The sequence below is a fragment of the Thermobia domestica genome, chromosome 3 (genome assembly GCF_964235325.1).
Source record: "Thermobia domestica chromosome 3, izTheDome1.hap1.1, whole genome shotgun sequence".
In the NCBI taxonomy this organism is placed as follows: domain Eukaryota; kingdom Metazoa; phylum Arthropoda; class Insecta; order Zygentoma; family Lepismatidae; genus Thermobia; species Thermobia domestica.
In genome coordinates this window covers 49,424,379-49,438,050 of record NC_137456.1, presented here as the reverse complement: position 1 = coordinate 49,438,050, position 13,672 = coordinate 49,424,379, and the positions used below count along the sequence as shown (strand labels likewise).

General features: G+C 36.0%; 1 protein-coding gene across 1 annotated transcript in view; it reads left to right on the top strand.

The window, feature by feature from the left end:
- Window positions 1-13,672, top strand: part of LOC145681772 (glycine receptor subunit alpha-2-like) — a 49,240-nt gene that overhangs the window by 31,274 nt on the left and 4,294 nt on the right. The window contains exons 4-7 of the mRNA XM_081753384.1: window positions 910-1,139; window positions 4,228-4,310; window positions 6,303-6,455; window positions 12,152-12,350. Of these exons, the coding sequence (XP_081609510.1) occupies window positions 910-1,139; window positions 4,228-4,310; window positions 6,303-6,455; window positions 12,152-12,350 (665 nt within the window). The remainder of the gene's footprint in view (window positions 1-909; window positions 1,140-4,227; window positions 4,311-6,302; window positions 6,456-12,151; window positions 12,351-13,672) is intronic.

Below are 13,672 nucleotides of genomic sequence, written 5' to 3'. Positions count from 1 at the left end.
CCCAAAGTGTTTGCTGACATTTGGACCAGTCGTCATTTTGCACAAAGTAATTTTAGTGAGTCGAGATTGTTCCTCTTCTTTCATTTTCCAACAGGTTTCCAACGGTATGCTACTTGAACCCCTTAACATTTGCAACTTTTGAGTTGGACCCCGTCTGGGACCCTGCAGGTGGCCTTAGACAAAACTTTTTGTTTTGACATGTTGTATTTTTAAAATGATCAAACACGTGTTTTCCTGTTTTGGCATCTGTCTCATCACTTGCGATTTCTAAGGGTGGAAACGGATTTTCTGAACACCCTGTATATTCATATAACTCGCACAGTATATGCATTCGGAAAAAATTTATTACAGTTTCGTAATAGGCATTATTAGTGCTTTCGATTGGTATATAAAACATCTTCTACCTCGATATATAATCTCCCTCTCTTCCCTTGTTAGGACCACACTTGTAGTGACTTTGTGTTTTATATTTATATATAACAGGAATTTTATAATAAAAGGTTGTGGTAGAAAACCGAATGCCGTGTGTTAAATTGTTCAACCTTACCAAGGTAATTTTGCAACATGTAGTAAGTCACAAATGATTGAAAATGTTTTGGAAAGGCTTTATTTCAAGAAGCTGCTTAGATAAGTATCACATTCAATTACATAAATAATTGACAGTATTTTGATATATTAAACCTTTCAGTAGATACGAGAAACATGGGTAGATGTTGCTATACTAAATAAAATGACGTATTTCTGAGAGTTTTTTTTTAGAATGATTGTTGATTTCGTTTGCTTTTCTAACATTATAGTAGGAGTTTTGGTCTTGTAATCACTTAATTTTAAGCAGAATTGCAAACCGATATTTATATAAAAAGACACAGATTTGTTATATGTATACTAAGATTCACTGCTTTTCTTTAGTTGTATTCTCTTGATCTGTGGATTTTCATGGAATGGTATGAGTACAGACTCCAAATCAACAAAAGTGCCGATGGTCCCTCGACATTGCAACTTGATCCTAAGGAGCAGGATATCATTTGGAGGCCAGGACTCTTTGTTTGGGCCATGAGGGATATGGCGATCCGAAAAGGAATGTACAATCTAATCAGAGTCACCATCAAAGAAGATAAGATGGTTCTATACGTTGTTGGGTAAAGCAATTAAGAATATTTACAATTTAGTTGACAATTTCAGTACATTTGCTCGAAAACGACACAAGTACACATTGAAGTTATCTAATTAGAATGAGCAAGTTGTAACGCCCTGGGCGAGATAACATTATCTAAAATATAATGATCAATTTATGTTATATATACAGGGGTGCTCACAAGGGGGGCTACGATGCAAACTGCATCATTGAAATATTTGGGGGGTTAAAAATCTATATAAATATGTTTGAGGGGGTGTAAAAATTAATCGAAAAGATTTTTTTTTCATGGAAGAACACCTACGGATAGACAATTGAGGGGGGTGCGTCATGGACATGACGGGGGGTGGGCATCACTGATATATATATATATATATATATATATATATATATATATATATATATATATATATATATATATATATTACGTTACAATTCAGCCCACAGTCCGTGTAATTCTTAAAATATATAAAAACGATCAAATCACATTAAATCAGGCAGTATAACTTATATCACTATCACCTTTATTCTCCAAAGTCCATTAATTATATTTTTCTTTTTCGCTTGTGATGGCAACGTTTTAAACAAGCAACTATCTGATCTTAAGGTAACTAAATGTAAGTATGTAACGATTATACACATAAAATCAACATATATCTTCAGCTACCAAGATTAAATCTTATTTCTTTCTATTTAGAATCAACAACATATATATTCTTTTCTTTTTCTTCTTCTTCTACACGACAGATTGTGTACTTTTATGCACCGTTGCCCAAAACCAAGATATAAAAAAAGAAGAAATTACAAAATAGATATACAATATCGTTGAAAAGTAGTTAAACAACTAACATTTTTTTTTATTTTAAAGATTCAGAACAAAAATATACAGAAGTCAAAAAGGGAAATCTCAAAACTGCTAGTAACTGACCAAATCTGAAAGAATCTGTAAATTACATAACAAATTTTATACACAATCATACTTGGGAATTCGGAAACATGAATTTCCATCCAAAATACGAGGGTAAGCCAAAAATTATCCGCAATGTAGCTATAACTTTTCTTACATTATTCATATTGGTCTCTGTCCTCGTTTTGTTTTATTGTTATCCTGTTGTAGTCATGCTATGAAAGTTTGATCAATTTGTCTTCCTTTTGTTGCAGATAGACCATAGGCGCTCCATTAGAAGTTTGCACCAAAGAGGAACAACGAGCAGTAATCCGTTTCTTTGTGGTCGGAAGATGTATCAGGAATCATGATTAATTGCCAGATAAGGTGCCACTTCAGCAATAGTCACTCATCTGTCTAACAGAACCATGACACGTGCACGCTCAATGTTATTATCATTTGTGACCGTAGATCGTCGACCGGCTCCTTATTCACATGTCGTCGTAACACTTGTGCGACCATTTTTGAATTTTTCAACCCATTCGTACACACTCCGTTGCGGCAAAACACTGTTCCCGTATTGTGCCGAAAGTCTTTGAAGAATTGCGGCCCTGGTGCACCTTCCAACCATTAAAACTGAATCACTCCTTGTTGTTCCTCTTTGGTGCAAAGTTCTAATGAAGCGACCATGATCTATCTACAACAAAAGGAAGACAGATGAAGGAATTAGGACCAAACTTACGTAGCATGATCAGCATAACAATAAAATAAATAAGGACAAAAGTCAGTGTGAATAATGAAAGAAAAATTATAGCTACATTGCGGATAATATTTGACTCACCCTCGTACATGCTTCTGCAGCATTAGATCTGTTTCAGTGTGTAACGCGTGTTAAGATATCTAAATAAAATTTAGAATACCTAACCCGTCGTTTTCGGGCAAGGAGTAACTATATATAGCACACCCTCACGTTTAGTATCGTTTAAGAAGTTCGTTTTCTTAGCAAGTAATAATAAATCTGAAAATTGATCGATGAAAAAAAATGAAATGAAATATTTAAGTTTAACGTCCCACGATTATGCCGGTTAGGCTAAAGGAGACGGTGATAATGAGAGTAATGGTGGAATGAAGAAAGTGGGAGGAAACGGGAGAGCCCCGGGCACGGTGTTTGTCCACCACAAAGTCCACACGGCGCGAACTGGAATCGAACCAGGGACCCCAAGCACTGGAGGTGAACGCTCTACCACTGAGCCACCGTGCCCCCTTGATCGATGATGTACAAATATCTTATGTATACGTATTTCCTAAAAAAAAAAAAAAAAAAAAAAAAAAAAAACCTCACAAATGAAAATACTTGCAAACTAATTCTGATACTTTCAATCTTACAGCAGTGGAAAGCTATTTCATTATTATATTACTTGAGAGTTTCGAATGAGGAAAATGATAACGTTCCCACAAATTCTTTCGAAATCATATCAGAAATATCTTAAAAACACTCAATTCCGAAACAAACTATAGAATACATAAATATCAATATTGAATAGTAAATACAAAAGCCATCTTACCAAATAACAGGTGACTTTCAACGTACCACATTTAACTTACTCTGACAGACTTCCAAATATCTTTGACCATTAAGTGTCACGCCAGAATACAACTGTATCTAACTAAATTCTATTATAATATTCGTACATAAATTACAATAAGTATTACTGTTCGTCAACACAGAATACAATTATTTCACTTCAATCGGTTGGTACAGTTGGTAGGTACAATTCAGAATTTTGATTAAGCCGGTTTGATGACTAGTTTAAAAGTGAAGCTGGCCATTCCCTCTCGATACAGTTCGCAATCTAGTTCGTATTATCGCTTGGAGCGACTAGTATTAACAGCGTTATAAGAAAGTTGACTTTTTTCTTACAAATTATCTGCAAGTGGTATTTGATAATAAATCAGTATAAAATTTTGTTAAAGGTGCAATTTAGTAATAATGACACAAGTTAAATATTTAATGATTTCCACTCTTGAAACCCTTCATTTGTTAATCTTGTTTACGAACGGAGTATTGAATAGTTGCATAATTTATCATTACCTTTACTATCAAGTCATTGTGTTGCTTTTACAATGAATAGAATATGGTTTAAATAGAGCACTACAATTTTTTTTAATATGTACAGAGTAACTGCTTTTTATTATTTTATTTTAGGTTAACAATTCGAACTTCTTGTGAATTTAATTTTGATAAGTTTCCATTTGATCATCAATGTTGTCAGATGAGATTGTTACCATGTAAGTACAAGTGGAGCCAAATAACTACTGTTATTTAATATGCCTGTGTAAGCTTTAAGTATTATATAGAATTACGGCATATCAGCACGAGAATTACAAAAGCTATAGAAGAGTAACAACTAATAAAAAGTCAACAATTGTGGAGCTAAAGAGTTAAAAATCGATTATTATAAATTTATATCTTTCATTTCTTTTTTCTTTTAAACATGATTCATTATAATTGTAACATTTTTAAAAAAACAATACAGAATTTGTAAAAAAAAAAAAAAATAACTCCAGGACTCATTTTTATAAATATTCTTTACTTGCGATATTCAAAAACCAGAAATAGGAGTTATGCAGTCAATTGATGTGTCAGTTGAAGTTTTCACCATTCCCCATTCCTGTTCCTCTTGGGTTCGAATATTCGTCTCAGGAGAACAAAATCATGAGACGAATTTTAAAATGGTACTTCCTCATTTTTTTTTTTTTTTTTTTTTTTTTTTGGTTTCACTTTCAAGTCAATACGACTTTCTTCTTTCTGCTCCACATCGCGTTTAAAACACTTTCTACTGTTCTTTGACTGCCTAAAAAGCACAAAAAGTTTCCATCAGGTAAGTAAATTTGGGGAATTGTTCTTGTATCCTTGTTCCTATACAAGTCTGAGGTTCTCCCAGCTTTTTTAAACAATGAGTACTTGGGGCAACTTCCGGAAGGACAGCAGGCCAAAGTATAGTGCTGACTACATTACTTCCATGAATATCGAAGCCATAATAAGGTGTAGAGTCTCTTTCAATTCTTCTTAAAACAACTTCATGTCTGGCTAACAAAAAATCTTAGAAGTTCACCATGCGTAAGCAATCTAAATATTCACCATAAGTAGGGGCATCTGTTTAGAAGAAACGGGTCCTAGTTTTGGTGAATGTTTAAATTTTACTTCTCAAATGTCTCTCTCTACGAGCTACTTGAACTTGTTAAAAAAAAGCAACTACTTATTTTCAAGTGCTGCCACATAATAAAATGAAAAAAAAAAATAAAAGAGAAGCTGAATGAAATACTTAGCTCCAATCCAGGATTAAAAAAGAAATAGTCAATCAACCAGTACATGTGCCAGGTCGTTATTCTTGATCGGATGAGAGTTTCGAAATGTCTGTGTTATCGTACGTACAAATTGTGTAATCACATCAGTTGATAATGACAGCTAACTTTCGGCGTATAAACTTATTTTAACAGACAATAGACGTTTGACACCAGAAACTCTTCAAAAACTAATAGCAATGTATTGTGGAAATTCGTTCTCTAAATAGTAAATATTCTGAGCAAGTGGTCTAAAATAAATAAATATTTTCTTAAGTGCACCTTATATTAATTTATTTACTTTGAAAAATGAAATGAAATCTTTGAGTTTTAGATCCCACGGTTATGCTGGTTAGGCTAAATGAAACGATGATAATGATGAATGAATGAATAGGTCGAATGAAGAAAGTGGGAGGAAACGGAAGAACCCCGAGGAAACCCACGCATATGGTGTTTGTCCGCCATAAAGTTCACTTGGCGTGAGCTGGGATCGAATCAGGGACTCCATGCACCAGGGTGAACGCTCTACCACTGAGCCACCGTGGCCCCTTTATTTACATTGAATTTTCTAACTTCTCAATATACTGTATGTTGCGTATGTATTTTGAGACTTTTTAAGTTTGGCCCTAAACATATTATTAAATTCACTTTTCACCTATCTACTCTACTTTGAATATATAAAGAGTACAGTTTTGTTCAAAAAAAAAAACCTTGGCCATACAGTTCTCTATCTAAAAAAAAATCGCGTAACCATGCGTAAAATACTTCAGTATTGATCAGAAAACAAAAAGAAAGTTTTCAAAATTTGATTTTTTCCACACTTGATAAGAGAACAGATTTTTTTTTTTTTAATTCAGGCGGGTGGGTGGTTTGTTTTGAACAAGACTATCTATCCATAGAAATACCTACGTAATCATTTTCTTTATCTACCTTTAGATCCAGAAGCCAGCACACGAGTTTCATTTAGATGGGGAGGAGGAAACATCTCTGTATGGTTTGGAGATGAGATGAAAGACGAGATGACAACGCCAAGATATATCTTACAAATACAGAAAGTCGCTCAGCCTATTCTTATACCATCAAATTCTAGTAAGTTGGATGTACAAAATGAGTATGGGTCAGGTTGTTTAAAAATATTGAGACTATGGAGGTAAAAATTTAGAATACATTTATTGATATTTAAAAATAGTATTATCAAACCACATATGCACTACTTTGTTCGTTGATATTTTTCCACTTTCCAGTCAACACCATAATCATGTCGCTACAGAATGTATGTGGTCTCTGGCCAAAAAAAAAAAAAAAAAAAAGTGAGACATGGTATTCATAGGAACTTTTTGAAACCAACCTAATACCATTCAAGGAGTTGTGTGGAGATTGGAACAAATAGTAGTCTGATGGCGCCACTTCCGAGCCATACGGTGGATGTATTAAAACTGCTCAGTCAAGTTATCTCAGTGTCTGACGAGTCGTTAAAGATGCGTTCGGTCTGACATTGTCAGCGTACGACACGACACGCTTTCTGTTGAGCAATTCTTTGCCGCTTCTTTTGACTTGCTAAAGCAAACGCCAAAAATATAGGCGGGTTGCACGCGCACTTTACAGCTTGCTGTTGTCAACTCTCCCTTGTCATGTGCCACCTCCTTCCCCTCTTGTTGCAGAAGTAAGCAGACGACAGCCGTTTACCTAGCCACAGCTCAAAGCCTGCGTTCTGCCGTAACCAATCTTCAACACGCGCGCGAAACATGAAACCTTGACAGTGACTGAGCAAGACAAATGTAAATATGGCAAGTGCGCAGGTTGGTAGTTGGCTGTTGCTCTCTCCACCCACTTTTTGTTGCGCGCGCAACCCGCCTGTATTTTTGGCGTTTGCTTTAGGTGCACTCGAACTAATTGTCGATAGCCACAGCTCCAAGTTTATCTCTCTGACCGGCGGCAGCAGCACGTGATAGACGATAAGCTTCGGATACCATCAAACGCACAGTATAATCTTCCTGAACATCTGTGTGGACATTGCACCCCCCCCCAAAAAAAAAATCTGTGAAGCTTATTCTCGCTCCGACCACGATATCCTTCACACATTATTGTTCTAGGTTATCCACTTTACATCACTCATGATCAACTGCTTCAGAAGAGGCTAGAGTTAGTTATGTTTCAGTAGAGATTCGCAGATAGAAATTCGATTAAGTAAATGTTTTTGAGATACTTCATGTGGCACCCAAACGCCGAGCTTCTTTTTATAGTCAGATTTCTCCAAGAGCTTTAACGCTATTTGATATGTTTAAGTTAATGGCGATGCCATGACTGTTTATTTGCCAGTCTTGCTGGACTTTCGCCAGAAAATCATCCACTTTTCTGTAATATGGTGACCTCCTGCATATTACAGTATTTAACTAAACAACATGTTTCTAAGCTGTATTCACCTCTTTTAGTATAATGGTCGCTCACTGCGAGGAGTATCTTGAACATAGAAATTAGCAAAAAGAAAAGCGACTGAATTATCTTTCGGATGTTACTTTTTTAAACATATATTGCCTATAAACAGCATAAATTATTCACGGGCCTACGCAGCATTTGGTCCTCTACGAAAATAAAATAGTAAAATGTAGCGCTGTTTTGCGGAAAGTTCATTCATCTTGATGGCGCAATACATTATGTCTGATTACAGCAATTCCTATACTTTTTGCATATCTACTAACTTCAACTATCTGTATTAAATTATATTACATGACTGCCAAGGTGATTTGAGGGTACTGCTCCCAGGAGGCCATAAATTATGGATAGTCATGTCACATTTTTGTTGCGGTATTTTGCTTCTCCCGAAAATGTACCAATGAGAGCCGAGCACCATATGTCATGCTCATGATCTCACAGTAATTTGTGACAATAAGCATCATATATGATGCTCAAGAACCTGAATAAGTTAGTAATTTGTTATATCGCGCATGAGCATGATATATGGTGCTCATGGCCCCACAGAAAAATAAGGTGAGCACCACATATGATGCTGTTAACAGTCAACCTGTTAACAGCTGCGACTCATATACTTTGATATTGGACACTTACAGTACGCCATCTCGAGTCCCAAAGGCTAACTAACTTTTCAGACTATCTGAATTCTTCAACCAATATATTGATGACCCTCCGCATATTATAGTATTTAAAAAAAAACAATATTGCTAAGCTGTGTTCAGTTCGTTTTAAGCTTTCTAATAATTGAATCTTATTTCACATATTGCGAATTAAATATTGATTGATAAATATTTTGTGACATCATAGTGTGACACACTGGGGGATGAGGGGGACATGTCCCCTCCAATCTTGGAACTGGGGGTACTGTTCCCCCAATAATCCGATTTGAAATGTGTTTTTTGGGAAGAAACGTGATGATTTGTGCCCGATTGCCACAAAGAAAAGTGAGATGAAATTGATGTTCCACCAATATAAGGCTCAAATCTGTCCGTCTCCCAATGTTGAAGACAACTCTGCTCCCCTGATCCTCACAACATTGTTTTTCAACTTCATATAATTTTAAACAGGTTTTTTTACCGCCCCCCCCCCTTAATGTTGAAGACAAGAGTTGCGCCGCTGGTGTGGCAGTAAATTTTTCTGTGCACTATAACTCTCTTAAAAGATCGTCGTTTACATAGTTTTCTAATTATTTCTTGAGCTCCTCCGTGGCTAAGCGGTTAGCGTACGCGCTTTTGGCGTGGGAGACCCGGGTTCGATTCCCGGCGGGAGCTCATGTGGTTCGGATTCCACGTTAATCAGTAGGTCCACGTCTCATATAGCCTCACTGCTGAACGGGACTTTAAACTCAAAATCAACTCAACTAATTATTTCTTGAAGACTCCCTCTCTATATTCTATTTTAATTTTGGTTTTTTCATCGCCACAGGGCTTTTTTTTCTCTATAAACTGTAGTCAATAAATGAAACAATCACGTGGACTGTTGGAAAATTCCTGTTCGAACAAAGGAATTTTTTAAACACGCACAGTAGATTGCAGTACATTCATTACATCCCACTAAAACATAATTTTGAAAAAAAAACGGTTGTGGTACCTTTATCACTTCATTCGTGCAGGAAAAAGAATATGAACTCGAAACGATGCCAAGTTGTATTATTATTATTATTATTATTATTATTATTATTATTATTATTATTATTATTATTATTATTATTATTATTATTATTATTATTATTATTAAATATTCTACCTTTCGGCAGGTCCTGGGACTAATGAGGATTTTTTTTCAATTTTAGATTCGGGCCTGAAAATGTTTCTTCCATGTTTCTCGATCTTCAGCTTTCTCTTTTAACTCCCAATATTTACTTCTATTTTTCAGATCATTGATCACTTATGTTCTTTCTATTCCTCGCTTTCCTTCCATCTTTCCTTTTATGGTGGTATGGAGAAAACAATTTCTTCGCAAGATATATCCAATCCAATTGGCCTTCTTGCGAAGTATACTGGCAAGAAGTGTTCTCTTTTCTCCTATCCGTTTTAAAAAATCTTCCTTTCTTGCTTTCTCTGTCCATTTTATCTTTCTCATTTTCCTCCAACACCATATTTCGAAGCTCTCTAAATCTTTCTTCTCTCATAAAATCGGAAAATGAAATTTGCAAGTTTATTGCTAAGAACAAATTCCCAGGGAAGAGCCTCCCGCCGAGGCGATTCTGTATAGAACTTATTTTCAGAACTAAAGTTGCAAATTTAATTTTACAATTTTCGGGTTTCAATAGAACTTGGGATCGTCCCAGGATATTTACACATAAATACTGTAAATGTGTAAAAGATATCGTGAAACTACAGTAAACTTTTAACTAGGAGCTCGAAAATCTGAGGCGATGCCTAGTTCTATTGAAATCTGGAAATTAGAAAATGAAATTTTCAATAAGTGCTGAGAACAAATCATATAGAGAATCATCTCTACAGTCTTTTGTTTGGCAATCTTTTATTAGCACTAAAATTGCAAATTTCATTTTCCGATTTTCAGATGTCAATATTTCTTGGCATCATTTCAGATTTCTATTCTTTTCGTGGCCGAATGAAGTGATAAATGTACGAGAACTTGGCTCCGTTCTTTTTTTTTTTTAATTTATGTTTTAGTTGGGATGTAATGAATTTACGGCAACCTACTGTCCATATCTAAAAATCCTTCGTTTTAATCTCCCTTGTTTTCATGTTACTAAACAAGAGCAAGTACAATCCATCCTTAGGCACTTTTACCATCTTTTACCATCATTTACTTATTCTGCTACCAAAACCACTTTGCAACGGCTTATCAGTTGATAAAAGTTTTCCTGAAAGGATTGGTTATATTGGAGAACCATATGGAAACTCGGAATTATTCAATACATCGGAGTCAAAGGATTCGATCCAGAGGAGGAGTCGAGTCCTTGTTTGCAGAAATCAAATGGGAAAAAGAAAGAAATCGGGAGCATACAACTTAGAGAAACCGAGCGATTCGATCAGGACGAACAAATCCTTGTTTCCGGAAAAAATAACTACTCTGCCTATCACTATCTGGCTAATTATTTTGTGTATTCGATTTCTTAAATGGTTGAAAATAACTTCATTATCTGAGAAAATAAGTTTTATCAAAGATAAGGGCTATACAGACAATAAGCCCCGAGAAAAACTTGAAATCTCGGAGCATTGTTAGTGGAAATTTCCCGGCACAGAAGAATAATACTGTGAAGGTTTAGAAGCTGTATAAAAGTAAAAACACATCATTAAGAATGTGAAAAGGAAAGTGTTCTAATATGCTCTAGAATTGAAATAGAGAAATGAGTATTGCATTTTTGATATACAGTACAATGTAAGTTCATGAAGTTAACTCAATATATTTATTACATTCTTCACGCTTCGCCCCTAAGTTTTGGCTCTAAAGCTACTAAGTTTGTTTTCTCTCACCTTCTTTTGAAGTCAAGACCCAAGTAGCAAGAAACCTTTCGGCCAGTTGGCGCGTGGTTGGCTTTTGGCTTTCTACGCTTGCACTTTCAACGAGTGCTTTCGTTAAATCTGCCTTTTGTTGTACTTGCAGGCGATGCTTTACACCCTTCGTAGAGCGTCATAACATCACTGGCCGTTTATTGACTATTGACTTGACTTGACTTGTAGAACGCTTGCGTCAAGCTTGAATGGAACACTGAATTCAAGGTTGCCCCTATATAACTTCGTTATTGGAATCCCGCTTGCGGCATGCTTGCTTGCTTTCCAACCAAGTTGGATGCAAGCTTGGCCGACATGCAATGCAAGCTTACAGCAAGTGGTTTGTATGTTGTCTCTGCTACTAGGAGAGAACCAGCGACGACAGCGTCACTCTTTGTCGACATGCAAGTTGCTACTTATCTTGAATGAGGCGAGATAGAGTTTTGAGAAAAGTTTCAAGTCCCGAATTACACCTAATGGGGACGCATTACATGACAGGATGTCAAATTATCCAAAATACTTACAAAATATGGGATAAATGGAGACACATTATATGGCGAGTCGCCAAATTATCCAAAAAAAAAGTTACAAAATATAAGATAGATGGGGACTCATCATATGGTGGGACGTCATATTGTCCGAAACACAAGATATGCAACGGAAACACTTTGTGACATTTCTATATTCGGTCTACAATGTGTACCTATGATTACCGAGGTATTGATATGGTACTATTGATTAAATAAATAGACAATATTATTTTATTATAAACAACATTATTACATTTTTCGAAATATTTTAATTCTAAATCATGACGCTAACTTTATAGCTGAGTAATTTTCTTTTCAGTAAATTTCTCAGCACTTGTAATCCAACTGAAAATGAGACGACAGATACTACGACATGTGTTGGAAGTGTACGTACCAAGTGGCATTTTTGTAATCATGTCCTGGGGTAGCTTCTTAATTAACCCCGAAGTCGTTCCTGGGAGAATGGTTCTTTTGGTCACCAATCTTCTTACGTTGATTACTATGTTCGAAGGAACAAGGTACGTTATTGAAATTCACTTATTTTCTCTTATAATGATTATTATACTTGAAGAAATACAATATGATGATCAATATACTCTTAGATTCTCCTTACCAATACGACTATACTGGATGGAACAAGATGCGATGATCAATGTTCACTTACTTTCTCCTTGCTAAAATTACTACCCTAGAAAGAACAAGTTACGATGATTATTATTATTTTATTTTCTTTCTTAGGTTCCTATATTCGAAAGGACAATATATGATAATCAATAATTACATGCTTTGTCCAACCATAATTATTATGTTCTAAGGAACAAGGTACGATTATCGTTATTCACCAATTTTCTCCGTACTTAAATTACGAGGGCCGTTCGAAAAGTAACCTCCAATTGGTTAAAAAAGAAAAACCAAAGTAAATTAGAATAATTAATTGTATTCATCTGAAAATTACTTCTTTGCTCTATTTTCAAGCACTTATCATATCTCTGCAGTAGCTTAAAAATTCCATCGACATAAAAATCTCCCGCATGTTAGAGACCTGCACGGGCCGAACTTTTCGGCCCGAGCCCAATCCGGCCCGAACGTACCTAGGCCCGGCCCAGCCCGGGCCCGAAAAGTTTTGAAGATTTTCGGCCCGAGCCCGGCCCGGACCGATAAGTTTTTTAAAATTCTTGGCCCAAGCCCGGCCCGGGCCCGATAAATTTTAAAAGTTTTTGGCCCGACCCCGGCCCGATATTTTTTTAAAAAATTAGCTCGAGCCCCAATCTTTCTCAAAATTTAGTACTAAATTTGACCTAACCTCAGAAACATTTTCTAAACTCTGGTTCACAACCTGACGCTTGCCTCCCGAATGGTACCATTGCCTCCTAGAAATTTGCCTGTCATCGAGAGAACAAAAACTCTATTCACTGTAACAAAAATCTAACTTAATTGATTTTTAGCATAAAGTGAAGATGGCAATATTGTCTAGCAACAGGCAAAACATTCACACCCCTTCTTGTTATATTTTGAGTTCAGTGAAGGTCTAGGTCAGAGCTCAATTTACCGCATAATGCCTGCAATCCTCTATAGTGAAAGTGGAACCGCTAAGCAACACAAACTGTAAATAGCTATTGCATTCTTTGCAACATTTTTCATGGACACACTTCTTCAACGTTTGGCTTTATTCCAATTATCGATTAACGAAAGTCAATAATTATTAAAGAATTGCAATTGATCGGCCCCAGCTCAGCCCGACCTAAAGAGAAATCAGTGTCGGCCAGCCCAAGCCCGGCCCGGCCCAAAGAAATAACAGAGTCGGCCCGCCCAAGCCCGGCCCGTGCAGGTCTCTACCGCA